Source organism: Drosophila persimilis, unplaced genomic scaffold, assembly GCF_003286085.1.
Source record: "Drosophila persimilis strain 14011-0111.01,24,50 unplaced genomic scaffold, DperRS2 tig00000002-arrow-pilon, whole genome shotgun sequence".
Taxonomy (NCBI): domain Eukaryota; kingdom Metazoa; phylum Arthropoda; class Insecta; order Diptera; family Drosophilidae; genus Drosophila; species Drosophila persimilis.
Window position 1 is genome coordinate 18,378,907 of NW_020825289.1, and position 20,780 is coordinate 18,399,686.

Below are 20,780 nucleotides of genomic sequence, written 5' to 3' on the forward strand. Positions count from 1 at the left end.
TATTAAAAAAAAACTAGCGAAAATATTTGGTTACTCCAAAACTAGTGCTGTTAAATGCACCAGAGTTTCCACTTCACAGCACTAAAATTAATCGATTAATCCACAGCTGTTGGGAGTGTGCTGCCACCTAGTTACAAGCATTGTGGCGCCTAAATTGGCTAATTTGAATTTTTTTCTGTTCGCATAGTAACATTATTTCCGTTTTTGTTGATTTTTAAAGCTCTTCGCTAAATGTTTTTGTTTTTATTACAGAAAATCCATAAAATCCATTTTCCTAATAAAGCAAAAACTTTCGCCACATTTTCCTGTGCAGCCTTCCCTTTTCCATTGCCGAACGGCGAAGCGGAAGTATCGCTATCCCGCTTTCTCAATGGGCGGGCGGCGACGAAGCAGAATGACACTAGTCAACAAAACACGACGAAATACACCAAAATACTGGCATCCAAGCGAATTTTCATAAAAAAAAAAACAATCTTATAAAAATACATTAATCGTACATTAAACAAAAAAATCATAACTCATTAATCAATTGTGGTCTATCAGAAAAAGTGGGTCTGATGTCAGGGTTTTTTTCTGGCTGTTGACTAGTGTAATTGGCAGTGCCAGTCGGTGCCAGTGTTCCAGGCTGGCTATCTATTTGTCGTTGTTGTCGCTTTTGTTGCACATTGAAAATAATATACAAAATAATTGAATTACTCGAAATGTGGTGTGTGCATGTACATATGTAAATGTATGAGTAAGGGGCGTTCAGGGTGGCGGGTACTGATAAGCAAGCTCCATCAATGCTAAAGCGCGCCAGAGATCGTTTCGTTTGTCAGCACAGGGTGCCTCTCGTCTCGCCTCACTCGTCTTCTTACGTATGATAAGAGCCGCATTTGGAATTAAGCGTGAATCGAAAACGTGACTGTCCCTCCGCTCGAGCATCGGCACGTAAATTATGCTGATGACACGGGGCTGTATCTGCCACTCCGCCCGGCCAGGCAGGCAGGGCAGGCTCAAGCTCACAATTCCAATGATTGCTGCGGTATTGAAAAATACCAGCACGTTTCTACCAGCCAGACCCGAAAGAATTGCTGGTAACTGGCTTCGGCTGCCATTTGATCGCTGCACACAAATATTTACAATACCATTTAATGACATTTTGCCACAAAAATAATCTGATCTATAAAAAATCAGTACTCGACTGTTGGATACCTCTTAAATTTAGAGCGATAAGCTCTGGTAACGATAGGAATTTATTTTAAATAGAACTTAGTCACACTCCCATATCTATAAATTCTGGATACCAGAGCTTTCTTGCTTCTCTTTTAGACTCCGAAGGGTTCTGCCTACCCTTGTATACAGCGAGTACCGGGTATCAGCTCCGCCACACCACACCTCCCGCTCCAAGACGGATCGCAATGACTTTTTCTGGTTTTATGCATTTATTTGGTTAATTGGGCCTTTGAACTCGTCGCCAAAGACGAAAACAGAGAGACGATGATGAAAACGAAGCAGAGATAAAGTCATGCGCGACGAAACTTGATTTAAAACAAAGCGGATCCCCGCGAATCCCCTCCAGACCAACACCCCCTACGGAGAGGGCCGAGACGCTGTCAACGCCCCCTTGGCGACGGCGGGCGAAGATAATGAAAATAAAAACACGCCAATCAAAATGCAATTGCAATATGAAATATCCATATATTAATTATACCAATAATCTCACATTCTTTTCAGGGGGCGTATGGTGTACGGGATGGAGATGGACGCCCCCACATGATCAGGATCTGAGTCACCTTGTGAACTATGGCAACAGAGTTAGGAAATAGCTCAATGAAAACAAAATGCAGGTTTTTTTTTGGCCGGCGGAAAGGCAACTGGTAATAAAAATGCAGCGAGAGAGAAAATACCAATAAAATCAGTAGCTGCAGCAGCCACATCGCAGTGAGCGGCCTCTAACTGTAAATGGCCAATAGGTATGTGTGTAGTTGTTGCTTTTTTTGTAATGCGTTCAGCTTGAGAGTAATAGAGTTAGAGAGAGAGAGAGAGAGAGAGAGTAGTATGAGAGAGTGTGTGAATCAGTGCAAAAATCGCAGGTATGTAGATGGAGGCGATAAGACACAGGCCATGTAAGACCAGGAGAGCGCACAGTGGGAGAGAAGACAAGCAGGTGGAGATCATTTCCTAGAACGAACATGGAGGGCCTTGGCTTTAGAAATCTGCAGAAAATTTCGACATTGCCCAGATCGTATAATTTTTGTTGGCTACATTTCCATTCTGAAATGACACCCGTTCCACCGTGCCTGCTCCATTGCTCTCAGCTCCATTACATTACTCCGTACTCCGCCGCCGACTGCAGTTGGATGCCGTTGGCACACACACACAGGCACAAGTACGCACACTCTTGCATATGAAGCCGGTTTTTGGGGGAGCCTTAACCCAACAGCAGTCAAAATGTGGCAAAACGTAGAAAAGGAAAAATGTGTGCTGGAAAAATGCACGGCATGCAACAAAACAATAGCAAGAGCAGCGGCAACAAAAGCTACAGCGATAGATAACTATATGGCTAACAAATAATCAAAATCCTCTCGTCGTACATTATACGGTTGACTGAGGAAACCAGTTCCATTGCAATTCCAACCGATCAAACAGCACCAGAAATTACGTATCACGAAAATAAATATTTTTATACCCTAGAAAGAAGTTCTATTATTTTGGGCAGTTGTTTACCATGCTTATGGACAGCATCAACAGCCGGTAAATAATCTAAACAAATCATTCGAATCGTGTGGTTATTTTTTATATAAAAGCCATCGGAGAGATCAATCAAAAGTGTATATAAAGCTTCGGCTCAGAAAGCTTGTCTTCACTTTCTTGCTTTTGTGTTGCTTCTTCTTCTTTTGCGGCTGCCAGCAGCAGCAATAACAACGACAATATTGTCTTTGAGCCTGGTCTTTGTCTTTGCGTCGAGCTAAAGTTACATACACATATATACATATGCACATAAATACTAATGTAGACTGTCATTTCTGTTTGTTTGTGTGTGTTATTTGTGCATTCCTAATTGTGCCCACCTGTCGTTGTAATTTTAATTTGTCGAAACCATTTAAATAGAGGATCTGGAGTTGGGTCCATATGTTCTTGCAATTGTGGAAGGAAAACATTTTTCTGGCTAAATGTAAAAACAATTGAGGAGCAGCAACAGGTAAACAAGCAGAAATAACCACACATACACACACCTAGGCGGACATATGTTCGCTCGAAGCTGTGGCTGTGTGTGTGAGTGAGTCCGCAACTCCGACCACAAAAGAGAAAACTACGCTTAATCTCCTACGCTGGAAACTGGTGGGTATGTGCATACATATGTATGTGCGTGCATATGTTTGTATATTTGATCTGCAGAGGGTCTTTTATCTCTAGTTTACGCATTACATATAATTTCCTCCTTCGTAATGGATTTAAATAAAATAAAATATGGAATGGGGAATACCTTATTTAAAAAGGAACAGCAGGCTTCAATGCCCATCATCCAAGTTCCATTCGATGTAGAGCATTTGATGGAACACCTAGCCTATCCTCTGGCTCAATAACTAGTTTTACATTGCCTACCAGGGCTGGTTTAAAACGATCCGCTCTCATGGTAAAAACGACTAGTGCTTTGATCTGGGTTCTCTGGGTGGTAAGCTGCACGCAAGTCTTTCGTGCCCGAGGAGAGCCAGCGGTGTGCAGCCCTGGCAAGCCATATCGGTGCAAAGCGAAAGAGCCCCGTAAGTATTTTGGTCAAATCAAGTCCCGCAGTCTCTTGGCAGACGGCGCGATCGAAAACAAACCATCGGACCGTGAAGGTGCTGAGGATATTCCACATCGCATGGTTGTTGTAGTAGAGGTGGTTGTTGTTGCTGTTGCTGCTGCGGCTGCTGTTATCGTAAATTTGCGCAGTTCGTTCGCTAATAGAAAAAAATGAGAGGAGAGGGACAGCGACTAGAGAGCGCGCGCAAAAACTAAACTGTATTTTTTTGAATTACAAAGAGTCGACAAGCCGCCTGCGTCGCCGCACCTTATTGCCTGCCTTGCCAGCCACCTTTCCAGCATCCCGCAGCATCCTTGCCCTCGCCGTGAGCGTCCGTCGCGTGTAACTATAAAAATCTGTGCCGCCGCAGAGCACCATCATCGCATCAATTGCACTAATTTCTTCAATCAACGGACAAGGCAAACCATAACGAAACCAAGATTTCCAGATTTTAAACGAGTGAAACTAGCGAAAATTGTTTAACAAGTAACTAAAGTAAGTGTGCTATTACCAGCAACTAAATCCGCGCTCAAAAGATAAATTTCCCTGGGATTTTGTGCCTGCAAAAAATTAAACGTTTGTTTGTCTTACACGTCATTTTCTGCAGAGTCATTAACGAAAGGCAGGTCATGAGAGAAAAAGAGAGAAGAGAGAGCGCCCGATCAGTGAGTGGGTGGAAGAGAGACCTGGAGAGCGAGAGACTGCAGAGTGCAATACTGATGTCTTTGTTTGGCTTGAAATTTGTTTAAAGGTACTTAAAACCATTAAAACTACAACAAAAAAAACAATCACTCATCTGCTCCCTGTTTCTCTCACAGTATTTCTCCATAATCTCATCTGAACAATTGTTTATCTCACTGGCTCTCTTTTGCTCTCCCCCATGGTATACCATTATAAGGTAAGGCGGCCTCGCTTAGTAGCGTTGGTTTGGATGCTTATGTCGTGGTATGACCTTACCTTATATAGTTGTACCACGTTCCCCCCTTTTTGAGAGTGTGTGTGTGTGCGAGTGCAAGTGAATTAAACGAAACGACTTGAAAAAGTTGGAGCTGGGCTTTTTTGTTGTGTAGTCCGCAGCTGTCTCCCGTCGTGTACGTATGTGATTGGCGCCGTGGCGCTCTAGAAATAGCGGTGAAACACTTTTGTAACTGTGCTCCTCGCCTCTCTCCTCCTCGCCGACTGTCGGGATTTACGGTATGCGTGTTGTGGCTGATCTGATGCTGCGGTTAACTGTAAAAAGAAAAGCAAAAGTGCCCATGTACTGAGTCTCCAAATACAATGGGCATTAAAAAATTAGCATTTGTGTGTCAGTGTGCTGCTCAATGAAATCTCTTGTGTGTGTTTTCTGCATGGCCATCTTGCAACACATTCCCGTAATTGCCGCAAACAAATAGTCACGCACAAAAGCAAACATCACGCAGAGCCCACCCCGCTTCCCCCTTCTGCTAATTATGAAAGTTTGCCATAAAAAAGCCGCTCTCTTCTGTTTGTTGTTTCTGCTGGCTGGCTGCCTGACTGGCTGACTGGCCTTGTGCAATGCTCTACAGTCGCTGTCCACCAAAAGCACACACCTGTTGAAGAGTGAAGCGTGCTTGTGCCACCAGTGTGTGTTGCCCATCTCCAAAGAAAGTGTCTGCTCAGCAGGGAAGGAAAGAAAATACCCATAAACACAGGGAAACACGACGTCAGCAGAGAGCTGGGTATAAAATATATGACTGACAAACGATTGAAACGCTGGAGAGAAACGAAAATGGTTCACAATCATTTCACAGTCAGTGCACAGCGCAGGTCCACTTGGATCTGAGTACAAACCGCCTCCACCTGCCGCCGTTCGCCCCGCTCCCCACTCCCCACTGCCCCCACTTCAGAGCATGTTCGGGCATATTCTCGTACCGCCATTTACATATTGGATGTACTTAACGACTCTCTGCCGTTCGTCTAATCTCCCTCTGCGGTATCCAGTGATGACTGCATAGCTTTTTGAAACTTAAATCTAGCTTTCTTAGAAATATGGGATAAAAGGGAATTAGAATTGCGGAAATTAGTTAAAATTTGACTTGGAATTGGATTTGTCAGGCATTTAGACAGTCTTGACAATTTGGAGCTCATTGTTGCACCGAGCATTTCCCATTCTGTAATGTATCCCCATAAATGTGGGGGATTAGTGTCAAGCAGCTCTTGTTACATTATCAGCAGCAGCAATTCAGCTCATTCCAGCACTCACTTATTGATGTGTTTTTATTTTTGTGTTTTGCCTACGCTGTCTGCATTCCAAATGATGCGGGACGGGAAGGATTGATGTGGTGGCGGGGAGGAGCAGCATCAGCAGCATCTACAAGTGCGACGTCGAGAACGACTTCCGCGACATCTCTTAAATATAGTATATGTAAATTTGTACACTTGTAGATTGTGTGTGTAGATAAGTACATATCTGTGTGTATGTATGCTTTTGCGGTTTAGTTGTCGACATTATCTTTTGTACGTCGTTTGAAAATGTTGCTGCTGTTTAGTTGTTTGGTTAATTTTTTGTGTGCGGTGTGCCTCTCCCCATAATTGCCTCCACACAGGGTGCCCCCGGTACTCGATTCGATTCAAATCGTTTTGTTTTTACAGTGGCGCTGTGCTATTTTCGAATTTTTGTATTTTATAGCCCGCCATCGGTCGGTCGCTGTCGCTGTCGTCATCGTAGAGCCGCAGTCTCAGTCGTAGTCGTCTCTGTCCGTTTTTGGCCAATTTAGCTTTCGCTTTTGTGCGATTGCCTAATGCCACCAGCGCTATCCACACTCTGCTCTGCCTGCCCCTCCTCAATGCCGCTGGCAACTCCAAAATAAATCAAACTTAAGAAATACATGTGTACACACACACACAACCGAATGTGAGCTTGCATGAAACAATCACAGAAAAAAAACAAAAACAACCAAAGCCTCATTAAATTTTGCAAGATTTTTCTTAATTATGAGACGGCACGAAATGTGAGAATTGCACGAGAGAACCCACAAAAGGTCCCGCGTCCGTCCCCAAGGTGTGACTTTGATCCAAAAGCCAGCTTGGCGACTTTGTTCTAATTTTGGTTGGGTTGCTTTTTTTCCTGAGAAACTTTTGTCTTATTGTCTGTCTTGGCGGTGTCAGACACAATGACGTCCAAATGTACTTACCTGTACGTGCGGACAGTGCGTTTCGACACTGTACGACAACCCATATGGCTGTGGGAAAAGTTACGACAGTAAAAAAATAGATATTCCATTCCATTCTCGTTTTAATTCAAAAATCAATCATTAAATTTTACGAGTACTCTCCGATAAACCGGAAATAATTCTACAAAAAAGATTCAATTGAAATGGACCTTTATTATTATTCTTCTTCTCGGAAATTAATGCATAAATCCCCTCGGGCTTCATAATAATTATATTCGACACATTTCAAATTAACATTTTAGTAGAAGCCATACGCTTTCACGTGATTGCCAGCCAGTTCATGACTCACGGCGATTAGCATCCATATTCAATAACAAAAGATATCCCAAAGCGTTCTCACTTCGGAGCCATCGAATGGTGGCGATCCGTGACCTCATTCTGTGACTAAAACTAAAACGCATATGCTGAAACGCACTGTACAAACACAGTACAAGTACTCATGTACCTACATATGTATATATGGGTTATATCCAGGTCCAAGTGCAATGATGGCGACAGCTGATGGCTGATAGCTGCTGCCTGCTGCCTGGTAGTGCCTCCCAGCAACAGGTTTGCCGCTGACGTAGATGACAGTGTGGGGATTGGCTTACATGAGGCTGCACCTGAACCACAGCTACCTCCCACCCCGTCGTGTCTTTCTCAGCCTCTCAGTACCCCCTAGAGGGTTCTCTCTGTCTCTCTGTCTCTGTGTGTACCGCGAACACGATTTGCAATTAGCCAAAAGAATACATTTAGATTCAGTTGGTTGTATAACAATAATTAGCAGTATAGCAATACAGCAGCCAGCATCCAGCTCTGGCGACAGCTGGAATTCATTTGTATTTGCAATCAGAGAGGGATTGATGGGTTGGATGGGATGAATGGGGAAAAACCCCGCTGGCCAAAGTTCAAATTGAATCTCATTTCTCATTTAAATTCCGATTCCGATTGCAGCCTCGAAAGACAAAGAAGACGCCAACGACGACGATGCCTTATCAGCCAGCAAACAGCAGTGGGAGCACCGGGGGCAGCAAAACGGCTGCCAAGATGGCGCAGCTGAAGTTCTGGAATAAGCAGAATAACAACAAACAGCTACAGCAGGACAAGGACAAGGACTCGGCCAACGAGGGTAACATCAGCAGCGGCAACAACACCAGCGGCGGCGGCAGCAGCAACGGTGGCGACTCCAAGAGCGAGTCAAAGAGCGGCAAGCGCAACTGGCTGCATACGCCCGAGCAGCTCATCAGCGGACATGCGGTCTATCTAGTCAAGGTGAGTGTGATCCGAGATGCAAGTGTGACGACCCAGCCATTGTCTCTCTGTCCCTCTATTTGGCGCAGTTCTTTGGTAACCTGAGCGTGGACCAGCCCAAGGGCATCGAGGTGGTCAAGGAAGCCATACGGAAGCTACAGTTTGCCCAGCAAATGAAGAAGGCGGCCACGGGCACCCAGGAGAAGTTCACGAAGCTCGAGATAACAATCAGCATCAAGGGGGTGGCCATCCAGGAGCCGCGCACCCACAAGATTCTGCACCAGTTCCCGCTGTACAATATCTCGTATTGTGCGGACGAGAAGGGTGTCAAGAAGTTCTTCAGCTTCATTGCCAAGACGGTCAAGACGCGGGAGGGCGAGACGACGATAACGACGAATGGCCATACCAATGGCAGCGGCAACGGCAGCCCCAAAACCGAGGAGACCCACGAGTGCTTTGTCTTTATTTCGAACAAATTGGCCTCGGACATAACGCTGACCATTGGCCAAGCCTTTGATTTGGCCTACAGGTGAGGGGAGAGCAATTAGCTTGAAATAGTTAGCTTCAACTGAACTGAGATTTGTTTTTGACTATAGAAAGTACATGGACAGCACCGAGAAGACAAATCTGAGCAAGGCGCAACAGCAGATCAATCATCTGCAGCAAACAGTTAACCAGTATAAGGAGCGACTAAGCGAATTGTCCGCAAAATTGCCAAAGGCCGAGCTGGATGCCATGCTCTTTAAACTGGGCATCAAGGACATTCTGGAGGCGCCACCCACCAATGAGCTGCAGAATGGAATCGATGCCAGCGGCGAGGCCCTGAGCAACGGCAAGCTGGGTAAGATTAAATCAAATGTGGCGGTATCCTTTCAATTGATTGCCCAACTGTATTGCAGATGAGGATAAGCTGCTGATTGACACCATTTCCACGACGGCCTCGGTCCACTCAGCGTCGCCCAGCTCCTTCTTGCCCATTGTGCCGCCGCGGAACACTCTGTCGAGTCAGATCAGCATCAGCGGCAAGAGCAACAGCCAGAAGATGGATGAGCTGCTGCTGAACTCCGATTCGGACAGCGATTTTGATCCACGTGCCGAAGAGGCCACCCAGGACAATGGCAGCAATGGCCGCAATGCCATCAGCAATGATCTGTTTGGCTTCGAGCCACCCAAGAGCTTTGGCCAGCAGCTCTTCTTCAACAACAACGATCACAAGTTGCAGAACAACAACACCAACACCAACAGCAACAGCACCAACAACAACATTACCAATAGCAGCTTATTGATCAACAGCAGCAACAGCATCAGCATAAACAGCAGTGGCTTCTCCAGCGAGCTGAACATAACGCCGCCTCTATGTAGGTTGAAATATTCCATAAGCTAAAGTGTCATTGATAATGGTTGGTTATTTTGTCATTGCAGTGGCGCCGCCGCCAAAGATTGCTGCACCCAGACGCAGCACGTCGGTGACAACGAGCAATGGGCTGAATGGCAACACAGATCTATTCGGCTCGGATCCTTTCGAGATGAGCAATGGTCCGACCATCTTTAAGGTGAGTCCCTGATATACCACAACCCATCGCAAGATACGAAATTCATATGGAAATGTTTTACTCCTCCCATTTTACAGCAGAATCAGCTGAACATCGATGACTTTTCGCTGGAGAGCTTGGATCCCCTGCGAAAGTAGATATCAAGGAAGTGCTATCAAGGCCATTTCAGCTGGGAAAGCAATTTTCAGATTCATCCCACTGTATGGATATCTATCCGTTAAACGTTATCCTTTATCCGTTTGAACGTTTTCCCCCGACGTTTCTCCAAATCGCACGCATTCCAATTGCAATTCGAATTATTGAATGAATGTGTATTATTGTTTATATATATATTCTATTCTATTGTATTGTATTGTATTGTATTTATTATCATTGATTTTTTGTCGATTTTATATTGCATATTATTATGATGATTCCCCCACTATTATTATTGTAATTATAAATACATATGATTATTATCTGAGATCGGATCGAGATCAAAGGAAATCAAAGAACAACAGCAATCCATAATGTAATGCACTCTTTGTTTAAACATCATCCAATTTGTTGCTGTTGTCTGAAAATAGTCTAAATGAATGTCGAACGAACAATGTTAACAAGTGATAATGTGAGAAAAAACAAAAAAAAACAATGCTAAACAAAACTAAAACTAAATGTGAGAACTTGTATAAAATAATTGTAAAGAGAAGCCCAAAACGAATGAGAACCGATTATTGTATAGCACCACCAGCAAAATGAACAATATTTAATGTTATCGATGCAATATAGAAAATTATTATTATTATTATTATTGTGTATGTAAAGAATAAAATGTAGTGCCTAAAAGAAAACACCATCGCGTCGCCAGTTGATCTTTAACAATTAGCATTATGTATTTCTACCATCGTTTTTCATTTTCAATAACAACACGAAAACTTAGTTCACTAACGTTGCTGCCATGAATACGAGTGGCGACTTCTGCTGTTTGGGAATGTCTTTGTCTAGAGCTAGTGATGTGTGTCCTTGTATATCCAACTGTTGCTGTTGTTCCTGAATCGTCATATGTAAGTCCTTAACCTGAGTAGCAGTTAGCAGTTGCGTGCGCGGAATCGGTCTTAGGCATCCTGGACCAAGTCGTTGTAGCGTTTTGGTGTGGTGGCCGACAGCTGTCGGGCATTCATATCGGAGCTCTAGAAAATCAGAGAGTTTCATAAGGCCAACGAATATTGATCCTAAGGGCAGGCAGAAGGGTGTTCTAAATGAAACAAAACCGGCCATATAGTTCGGTTGTGGTTTGATTCCAAGCATTCTTATAGATTTTTTAAGAAACCATATATATACCGCCACCGATTGGAAAAGTTCTAAAAGAAATAAATCATTAGAGAGCAGAAAAATAAATAGAGTATAGGTAAACTAAAAAACGAAATCAGATTAAACAAAATCAAAGCAGACAAAGGCTTTAGTTCGGAACAAGTTGTTATTAAGGGAAATAATGAAAGACGGGAGTTAATTAAGATGGGACAAATGCATGTGAACTGCGGAATAGTTTCCGGAAATGGCATTTCCCGACTGTCTATTATATTCGGAAACCTTACAATAATCTCAAATATAATCAACATGAACCCATAATATCATACAGCTATCCTATGGTGGCTAGGGGCTGTATCATTTAGTCCATAATAAACCAAAAATAATGAATAAAAACAGAAATATAAAGAATCGGTGTTTTTTTGTTTGTTGCTTTTTTTTGTGTGTAAATATAATTTCAACAGTTTATTTGCTTAAAACTTTCATCACTTAATATATAAATTTAAATAGTGTGCTCAAAAAGAGAAATGTATTGTGTGGTTTGTTATTGCATGCAGTTTTGGGGCTCTAGCCTAAATAAAATCCACAAATTATACATAGCTACTTTCATAAATTTTCTCAAAACATCTGTTGCTGTTTGAGTGTGTGTGTGTGTGTATATATGTAGTGTATATATAAATATGTTTGTAGATCGTGTTTAATTGCTAAAAACGTAATTATTAAAGCCAATTTAGCCGTAGCCGCTCCAATCGTCGCCTCGAAAAACAAACAGAACTTGGGCCCCGCTTCGGAGTGTTTCAAATGTTTGTGGAATGTCAAATGTTAAATGACAAAAACTGATTAAAAGTTTAAAATTACAATTGGGGGAAAGGTGGGGACGTGGTTGGTGTGGCACATACAAACAAAAGTCGTATTTAACATTAACATTAACATACAGAATAAATAAACACTTTTCACTTGATAGGGTCTGGGATTGGAGGCGATTGCGGGTGCTTGCTGGGTTCGGTTCGGTTCGGTTTGGTTTGGTTTTGATTGGACTGGATTGATGCGGGATTGGGGCAAACTCTTTACACAGCCAGGCGGTTTCTTTTGGCATTCTCACGCGCCTATTGGCTGACGACGGCGCTCGTCTTCTTCTTTTTAGCGTATTTTACCTGATTGGACCAGTCGCCCGTAGGCACCGTGGCGCGATAGAACTTGGAGCTCGTCTTGTTGAAGATGGGCAGCAGCTCGTTGGCCTCATCGGACAGAGCCTGACAATAAAATACAGATTTTTTAAGTATACATTCGACAAGAACAAGGATCCTGTACAAACCTTTAGGTAGATTATGGCATCCGTGCCGAAGCCCTCGCACGAGAGCAGCACTATGTCGCCATGGAAGTAGCGAGCGTAGAGCCGCGATATAGGCAGACCGTACCCATAGCCGGCCAAAGGAACCGTGTGCAGATCCGACTTGGATGGCTGCGGAGCCGTGCTGTACATGTACTTGAAAAGCTGGTCAGTTTGGGAGCGCGGAATGCCGCCACCCTGATCGGAGATCTTCACGCAGATGTCTTCCTGGCCGCGGCAGATGGCAACCTTGAGGGGCGGCAGGGTGTCGCAGTTGTCATTATTGTGGTGCTCCACCACAGCTCTCATGGAGTTCTTGAAGAGCTCGAAGAGCATGTAATACAAATGCGAGGGCACGTAGACAGTGCGGATGGGCAGGTTGCCCTCTGGCTCACGGCAATACTCCTGGATTTCCAGCGCGGGGCTCGTCAGATAATATTGATCACAGAGGAAGCGGGCGTTCTCATACGCATCGCGCACCACGTCCGACAAGTCACAGGCTGGGTCCAGGCAGCCGATGTGCCGACCACCCGAGTGGGGATTCGCTCCAAAGAGCAGAGCTGCGGAAATGGATGGATATGGCTGAGTGGATCGATCATCTTGAGGGAGACCTCGACTACTCACTGTGCTGATTGATCAGCATCCGGATGCTGATGCGCGACATGTACAGCCGATCGAGAAAGTACTGTATAGAGCTCTCGGTGGGCGCATCTACCGTGCCGCCCTCGTTCTCCTTCATTTCAATGACGCCCTGTGCCATCGTCTGCACCACATCGTTGTGCCGATTCCTAATGAGATCCAGATGATGCACAAACCTGTAAAAGCCAGTCAGGCCATTAAAATCATTGCCTGCATCGATTCGAAGCTCTGTTGACTCACTTGTGCAAATTGTCGTGTGTGGGATCGGCCTTCTCGTACTCCAGCACCTCCTCGAAGCTCTTCACGTACCAGGAGCTCACCTCGCTGACGGATCTGGTGTGCAGCAGATTGTCCGGCAGCAGGGCAATCTCCTTCATGATGTTGGCCAATCGCACCGGCAGCTCCTTTCGCAGAAATATGTACGACTTTTTCTCGCACGCATTTTGCCCTAATTGGGAAAGTAAACAAGAATTGCGATTAGAAATGGGAGAGATCTATATTAGTTAGTTTTAAGTATTGGTTTCTCTAGATTAGTTTGACGAAGGCTTATCAATGCAGTCACGCCTGAAATGCATCGATCACGAGCCTCAGTCTATGTCTATCACGTCGAGACGAAACGAGCAATCAGTCTATAAGATACATAGTATTTATAAGCTATTTACATATATGTACATTATTCAGTATTTTTTACTGTACATACATACATATGTATATAAATTATTCCCTAACTATTATAGTCTTTCAAATTGGAATCCCTTTTCTATTGTACTAAAAAGTATTACCCTTGAACCGGGTTAAGACTTTATCGTATAGAAAAAATTGAGTTCAGTTCTCAGACTGAACTTAAAAACAATTGAATAAATCATCAAAGTCCTCGAATGTACTTGAGCTAAATACTCGTACAATTTGGGTACAAATATACTAATCCAAACATATGTATGTACATACATATAGTATATGTATGGTGTCAGCGCCTCCTAAGTTCAAAGCTCTTGAGGCAGAAGAAATTAACAAAATAAACCCCAGAAAACTTTGCCCCCGTCAAGTTTTTTGCATTCGCTTTTGCGCTTATTTGTTTTCAATTTTGTATCTCTCTCTGTGTGCGTGATTGTGTGTGTGTGTCTCTCTGTTTCTCCTTGTTTGTCCATTGTCAACAGTTTCGTAACAAAAAGAAACGAAAGAAACAGCCGATTGTGGCGCACGTACAGACGACTGATAACGTTCCACCGAAACGAACTCATCGAAGGGGCCTGGGCCTGGGCGTGGGCCTTGACCGGCTGCCAGTCAAACACGCCCCCATTTCTGTGGGCAGGTTTTTGTACTGCAATTTGGTATTTTCGTTTCATTAATGATTATTATGCCGCCGAGTCCACAAAATTTATACTGATAATTACCCCAAAAGGTGGGAGGGTGAGGGGCACTTTCAGAAAATTAGTCGCAGTTAATTGAAATTCCAGTCACGAAGCGAAAACAAAACAAAGGATATACTATATAAGATTGGATATACACACATATGGGTATAAAGCATAAATTGGACTCGAGCCGCCCCGTTTATGAGGCAATTGTAACGAAGGGGCCAACAAAACAGAATCAATAAAAAGAGTTACTAATCGTTAGCTGAGAAATACGGAAAGAGAGGCGATAACCTGATGGACAGGGCCGAAAATCAAATCGGAAACAACAAGAAACCGGCTAGATTAGGGGGCCAATGCTCTAGATGCTCTAGTAGGCGCTCGATTTTGATCATATTTATCGATGGAGGCTGATCTATGGATATGGCAAACATCTCGTAAAATTCAATGTACTCTCTGTTCAGAGAGTAGAAAAAACAAAGTAAGATTCCACTTGAAAGAACCTGCCAGAAGCTGCCAGAACCTCTGGCAGAGGGGGCGAGATTCACAACAAGAGAGAGAGAGAGAGAAAAAAAAGTTGTGTTGGAGAGCGAGCGAACACACGCGCACACTCCCCTCGCTTCCACTAGTCTGCCCCTCTAGTTACCGATTGCTGATATGACCTCAAAATAAAGCTTTTCGTTGAATTGTTTTTGTTTGCTTGTTTGCCATATTTCTCCGCTCTCTTTCGTAGATGTTTGTTTGCGGTGAGCTATTTCTCCCACCATCTGAGTTGTTTGTTTGTTTTTAGCCTTCTATATCTGTATCTGCTGGCCTGTAATCTTTAACACGTTCTTGATTGTTGTCGTCAAAGCCAAAGAAAACACCAGACAAAGCTCCCTCGATCGGGTTGTCTGCTCCGTCTGGGCACTGGCCAACACTTTGATGAATCGCTCACTTCAGTGCCGATGATAAGACCGCCTCGCCCTCACTTTCATTGGCGATAAATCGAAAACGTATTAAGCGAACTAATCATTGATACTATATGAATGCACACTTGGATAATTACCGCAGTCCAGAGTGCCGCCATACAAATCAGAAGCTTCCCACTCGAGAAATGGTTGCGTGTTGGCAACGGTAAATTGAAAGCTTAGCACCACACGCATTCAGTCCAGGTGGAATTGAATGGAATTGAAATTAAGCTTAAATTGAATCTCGCATTATCGGTTAGAAAAGTCGTTGCTTTGATGGAATTCTATCGCAAGTGGCGCATTTAATTATTAAAACGGATGTTCGTCCTTCGCTCGGAACGCAATAGAAGAAATTACGTTAAGGAATGCAATTCCATTTGTCCCTGCTTTCCACCCACTTCCCCCCTTGACACTTTACCAATCCGATAAATGCAATTACATTAGGAATGGAGGAAGAAAGCAACTTGTTAGCACAGCTGAGGACGACACATCTCGCGCTTGCACTCTGCCCCCTCTCAACAGCTGTTCCACAGCGCCTTCTAAACACTTATTTTGCCTTATAATCCCTATCATCTATTGCATCAGCTCCTACTCATCATCATCGTCATTCCGCATTCAATTTGGATCAATTTTGTGTGAGCCCCCTCTCCCTATCCTTCTCTGTCCTCTCCCCCCCATCCTCTTTCGAGTATACTTGAATCACATTCGCCACGGACCGAACAAAATGCGGCGCGTGTGGAAGCGTCTACGTCTTTGCGGTTCTTTCCACTTTTTCGGTAACTGTTGACGTCTGCTGTTTATGTATTTTCGCTATTTTTTCTCTGGCATGTTCAAAGTCCTAGCCGAGAGATATGTGTGGTCTTTGGGTCTGGCCAAAACAAAGTCCAAATTGTGGGTGGGTTAAGAAGAGCCGACAGAGTCCTGGACTTTGCCCAATACGGTCATTGTATGATCTGATCCATCAGAATTTTTCCATTATACCTTGTATACCCTATACGTTTAAGCACATGACAAAAAATATAAAAAATATTGTATTTTGTCACAGAAAAAATGTTGTGCTGCCCACGCACAAAATTGGCACATGATCAACTTGGGCCGTGCCAATAGATAGACCCGCATCGGGCCCCCATTATAATATACCTATGTTTTTGTTAAGATTTTCCATTGATAGCACAAGCTAATCTTCAGATATTAGCCACAAAAAATACTATAAACAGCACCTCCCTCTACAAAAAAGGGGCAGTGTAAATGGGGCCCGTCAGCAGACGTGAATTTTCGTACCCTTGTCTAAATTGAGCCCCTAAGATCATACCTGCTTCAGTACACTTAGATCAGGCTCGTGAAAACCGAAAACGGAGCCCCCCAGGCCCGGTAGGCGCTAATCGATGGCTCACCTGAATCACACGTAAACGTACATGTATTGTACATGTATACTAACTATGTTAGTAGTTAGTGATTCAGGCATAAACTAATAACAATACCCAATCTATAGATATACCGCACAAATTAACAAAATTATATGACACTGGTAGTAAAGCCATTAAAGTAAACAACAATTAAGTACGGGGTACAGTTGACGACAAAAACAAATTGAAACAAAAACAGGCCTTATCTGTGGCGCCTGGCATCAAAGTTCAAGTGGGGCCCAGGCGGCACACATTAGGTATTTATTTTACTAGTGAAAGGCCGTTGGTCTGAGACCCCTACGTTGTTGTACGAGTACTTAATAATTTATGAAAGAAGAAGGAAGGAAGGAATCCTGTCATGGGGTTTATTCAGTCCAAACAAAGCCTTTAAAAGAATACCAACGAAAAGAGTTTAAAAAAAAAACAAAAACCCTCTTGTTTGAGTCTAAATATAGATGATAATAGCACAGTATCCTGAACCCAAAACAACCCAAGCCCTCGGCCCGTCAAAAGATATTTTTATACCCTTGCATAGGGAGGGTAATATCATTTTGCCACAACGTTCCAGAACACCTTAATTTTTGCAGCAGAGGGACTGCGAAGACGACTTGGAAGACTTTTCCAGTAGTAGTTTAATACCTTTTAGTCTGATTAAAATCGACAAAACAAGAATATGACATATTCTGCCCTCAATTTCAATTTATGTGTGCCATCTGCAAGGGTATTTTAGGCCTCGTACTCCACAGCTTGGGCCCTCCTTTTAGCTATTTTCAGTTTCCAGCCACTTGCCACTTGGCTTAACTATTGTGTCTGTGCAAGTCAGTTGCCATTTATGTCGAGGCAGCAGCCGGTAGCCAGCAGAGAGCAGAGCCCCCAAGAACAGTGTAGAAAGAACCTTAAGCACGCGAGGCGTACAAGGCCTGAATGCTATGAAAGGCACTCCAGCTGCTGGCTCTGACGCAGTGTGAGTGTGCGCGCGTGTGTGTGTCAGTGTGTTCGAGCGCTTTCTGGGCTCTTTCGCTTATTGGGGCAGGTTTGTGGTGGGGCTTAGATGGGAGTAACAATATTGTGCAGGGATAGCAGAGTCGGCTGACATTGAAACGTCATTGAAGGCCACGTGCCGTCCAATTTGTGGGGGTGGGGTGGCAGGAAAGCCGTTTTCCCAGCACTCATATAGAATTTCATTGCCAAAACATGTTTATATATTCAGAGACAACGACTTGACTCATTCCAACTTCCGTTCCGTTCAACAGGCGACGGGGGCGGGAGCGGGGGCCGAGTTGAATTGAACAGAACTGAGCATTCAATTGTTTGAGCTGCTCTCTCCCAAGCCCGCTCCCCCCGTAAACAATCAACAGTTTGCTGGGACGGAAAAAAGCTGCTTAATTGAAAATTCAATTGGGCATTAGATAACGGGAAGGTTGCGCAGTTTAGCCGCGTAGCGTCAATCCTCTGAGAGGAATCATTTCTGGAGATAATCGAACAAATTGTTCTTAATTGTGCTTCTGTAAGCTCTAAAAGTATAAGTCTACGAGCATAAGTGCAGTTTTATATTTATTTCGTGCTATAGAGGAAATACTATATATGATTCTGACGCAATCTACCGATTGATACTCTTTTGAGGGCATTTTCCACCTCCAATACACATTTTCCATTTGCGAGCCAGTAGCTTATCGATTATGCAATGGCGGAAAGGGAAATCGGATAAGATCAAAGCAGAACGTGTCAAACTATAGCCTGTACAAATCACATTGAATAATTAATATTTAATCAGACTCACCAAAGTCCATAAACTGTTTGATGGATAGCGGCGATGGGTTGAAGCCCGAGTAGAAGTCGAGCATTTTGGTCAGGCTCGCCATCGAGGACGAGGCGGCCGAGAGGCGTACCGGGAACAGGCGCATATCGTGTGTGTTGTTGCTTCGCGGGGGGGGGTGAGTGTTTACTGGTTGTCGGTTGCGGGAGGCGCGTAGTCCGATTACGCTGTTGTGGGTGTTTACCGGTCTTCGCTTATCTTTAACAACTTTGTTTTTGCCCAATGTAGACCACCGAGCGTGTGTGAGAGTGTTTGTGTTTCAGCGCGTGGGAGGGAAGCCGGTATGTAGGCGCAATGTCCTTTCGCTCACCTTCACCTCACCGCAGGACGTTGACCGGCAAAAAATTCACTTTCCTCTCTCTCTCTCTCTCTCTCGTTCTCCTTCTCTCTGCTCTCACAACAGCTGGCAATGTCTTGCGGTACTTCCTCTGCTTGGTCCAATAAATCAATGGAGAGCTTTAGCTCCAAGACGGTGCAAAATGGTGGCAAAATATTTGTTTAAACGCAATGATGTGTGCCAGTGTTAGCTGCTAATACAGTGGCTGCGGCTTTCCTGCTGATGGCTTTTGATGGCTGTGGGGGCCGTGGTGGGGCGTCGTCTTTGTTGCTGCTGATGCGCCATAAAAGTAATTATAAGCGCGGGATGCGGAGAGATGTTTTGTACGGTATTTGCAATGTTTATTGTGCGGCGCGCGTACTGAACACTTCTCACGATTGACTATTTTGTGGGCTACAGCTGGGCCCCAACGTTGGATTCGAGCCCCACACGTTAAACCAGTGTGACCGCGGATGTTAAAATATACGGTCCGACCCTCAGAAATATACCAAAACATACCATCTCATTTAAAAAATATACCGTAAATATACTGACGAATTCAAGTTATATTTTACATATTCCTCGTTTTTCATATTCCGACGAATATTACTAGCTATATAGAACATTTAGCCGTGCCCACATAATTTTAGCTCATTGATGAATCAATTTTCTACAAGATTGGTTAGTTTTTAGTCTTTGCTTTTATTGTATTTATTGTAAAAAAAGGTTTGAACAAAATAGTTCAACAAAAAATCAGTCGCAATGTTGCTGGTATTTAAAGACATGATGCGTCTATAGCTCTTTGTACACCCTATTTCGCTAATTTTACATGTAGATCAAACGTGATTTATAAACAAATTTTCTCAAATTGATATTCCTTAGACATATTAAAGTACATTATTAGTATCTTGTGTATATTTATCTCGATCCTGATACCTACGGAGTCGTCGATGACAAACATATTCTTAATTCTATAACATCCATTCCCCCAGGGTATGTGTGCGTGGAATGGGACTCATTGTTGTGAACCGGTTATGACGACTAATTCTTGGTTAATCTTTCTTCCGTCGTATATTCCCAGCTATATAGATCTCTCAGTTTTGCCCAGACAATTTTATATGATAGCTGAATCAATTTTGATCAAGATTAACTATTTTTAAGTACTTGCATGTTTTTTATTTTGACAAAAACACGATTTCATCAAAAATGTTCAATGTCGCAGGTTGTGACGTCAATGTTGCTGGTATTTGCAGACTCATTTGTTGTCAACCAGGGTATGAGCGTTTGTATACCCTATTTCGTGAATATTATATAAAGATACTGTTTTCCAAGCTGCTTTCAAATGTAATTAATAAAGGCCTTGTTTTAGATTGCATTTTTTTGGTCTATTCATGCATTTGATTAGTTATTTGTATATAAAACCTGATCCCTGTAGCGATTCTTTGTCTCTGTAAGAGGACCACTAATTGCAAAATATCGTTTAAAATAGATACTGACTAGTTTCTGCATTAATTAGAGCATGGGATGAAACACATTTCCGCAATTCTATATCATCCATTTCCCCAGGGTATGTGTGCATGGAATTAGCAACATGTTTGTGTATGGAATGGGACTCATCTGTTGCGAACCGGGTATTGCCAAATCCGGATATTTCAAGCTATATAGAGTTTTCAGCTTTGCCCACTTAGTTTTATCCCATAGATGAATACATTTTCTATTTTCTAACATCTTTAAATTGCTTGTAAGTATTTTATTTTGACTACAATACGGGTTTCAAGTAAATGTTGCTGCAACTTTTGTGTATGGAATGCGCAACATTTGTGCATGGAATGGGACTCATTGTTGTGAACCGGTTATTACAGATTCTACCCGATTCAAATAAATACCAAAATATACGGTCTCATTTGAAAAATATACCGAGTGGTGCGCGCCAAATTT

At 43.3% G+C, this 20,780-nt stretch overlaps 2 protein-coding genes and 1 long non-coding RNA gene across 6 annotated transcripts; 1 reads left to right on the plus strand and 2 right to left on the minus strand.

The window, feature by feature from the left end:
- Nucleotides 1-4,010: 4,010 nt before the first annotated feature.
- On the plus strand, nucleotides 4,011-10,056 carry LOC6592206 (PTB domain-containing adapter protein ced-6). Of its 3 annotated transcripts, none has more exons than XM_002017730.2 (7): nucleotides 4,011-4,264; nucleotides 7,897-8,214; nucleotides 8,283-8,722; nucleotides 8,790-9,034; nucleotides 9,093-9,551; nucleotides 9,616-9,746; nucleotides 9,824-10,056. In XM_002017730.2, the coding sequence occupies exons 2-7, from the start codon at nucleotides 7,930-7,932 to the stop codon at nucleotides 9,881-9,883; spliced, it is 1,620 nt and encodes a 539-aa protein (XP_002017766.2). In that variant the 5' UTR covers nucleotides 4,011-4,264; nucleotides 7,897-7,929; the 3' UTR covers nucleotides 9,884-10,056. The 3 variants fall into 3 exon arrangements, with proteins under 3 accessions (XP_002017766.2, XP_026841166.1, XP_026841165.1); XM_026985365.1 differs by lacking the exon at nucleotides 4,011-4,264 and adding an exon at nucleotides 4,851-4,963 and having other exon boundaries at nucleotides 9,824-10,055; XM_026985364.1 differs by lacking the exon at nucleotides 4,011-4,264 and adding an exon at nucleotides 4,905-4,963 and having other exon boundaries at nucleotides 9,827-10,056.
- Nucleotides 7,097-7,890, minus strand: LOC113565067. The gene is made up of 2 exons (XR_003408422.1): nucleotides 7,413-7,890; nucleotides 7,097-7,353 (listed from the first exon to the last, which is right to left on the minus strand). It is a non-coding gene; the product is annotated as an uncharacterized LOC113565067 (long non-coding RNA).
- Nucleotides 10,057-10,593: 537 nt separating the features above from the next.
- Nucleotides 10,594-19,234, minus strand: LOC6592195 (pyruvate dehydrogenase (acetyl-transferring) kinase, mitochondrial). 2 transcript variants are annotated; one of them, XM_002017729.2, is made up of 6 exons: nucleotides 18,491-19,234; nucleotides 13,243-13,450; nucleotides 12,988-13,178; nucleotides 12,349-12,923; nucleotides 12,188-12,286; nucleotides 10,594-10,915 (listed from the first exon to the last, which is right to left on the minus strand). In XM_002017729.2, the coding sequence occupies exons 1-6, from the start codon at nucleotides 18,612-18,614 to the stop codon at nucleotides 10,841-10,843; spliced, it is 1,272 nt and encodes a 423-aa protein (XP_002017765.1). In that variant the 5' UTR covers nucleotides 18,615-19,234; the 3' UTR covers nucleotides 10,594-10,840. The 2 variants fall into 2 exon arrangements, with proteins under 2 accessions (XP_002017765.1, XP_026840825.1); XM_026985024.1 differs by lacking the exon at nucleotides 10,594-10,915 and adding an exon at nucleotides 10,961-11,086.
- Between the last annotated feature and the right edge of the window lie 1,546 nt (nucleotides 19,235-20,780).

Coding starts and splice junctions, on each gene's coding strand:
- LOC6592206 (XM_002017730.2), top strand. CDS start 7,930: ATGCCTTATCAGCCAGCAAACAGCAGTGGGAGCACCGGGGGCAGCAAA. Junction 8,723..8,789: donor GCCTTTGATTTGGCCTACAG/GTGAGGGGAGAG, acceptor TTTTGACTATAG/AAAGTACATGGACAGCACCG. Junction 9,035..9,092: donor CCTGAGCAACGGCAAGCTGG/GTAAGATTAAAT, acceptor ACTGTATTGCAG/ATGAGGATAAGCTGCTGATT.
- LOC6592195 (XM_002017729.2), bottom strand. CDS start 18,614: ATGCGCCTGTTCCCGGTACGCCTCTCGGCCGCCTCGTCCTCGATGGCG. Junction 13,451..18,490: donor CAAACAGTTTATGGACTTTG/GTGAGTCTGATT, acceptor TTTCCCAATTAG/GGCAAAATGCGTGCGAGAAA. Junction 13,179..13,242: donor ACACACGACAATTTGCACAA/GTGAGTCAACAG, acceptor TGGCTTTTACAG/GTTTGTGCATCATCTGGATC.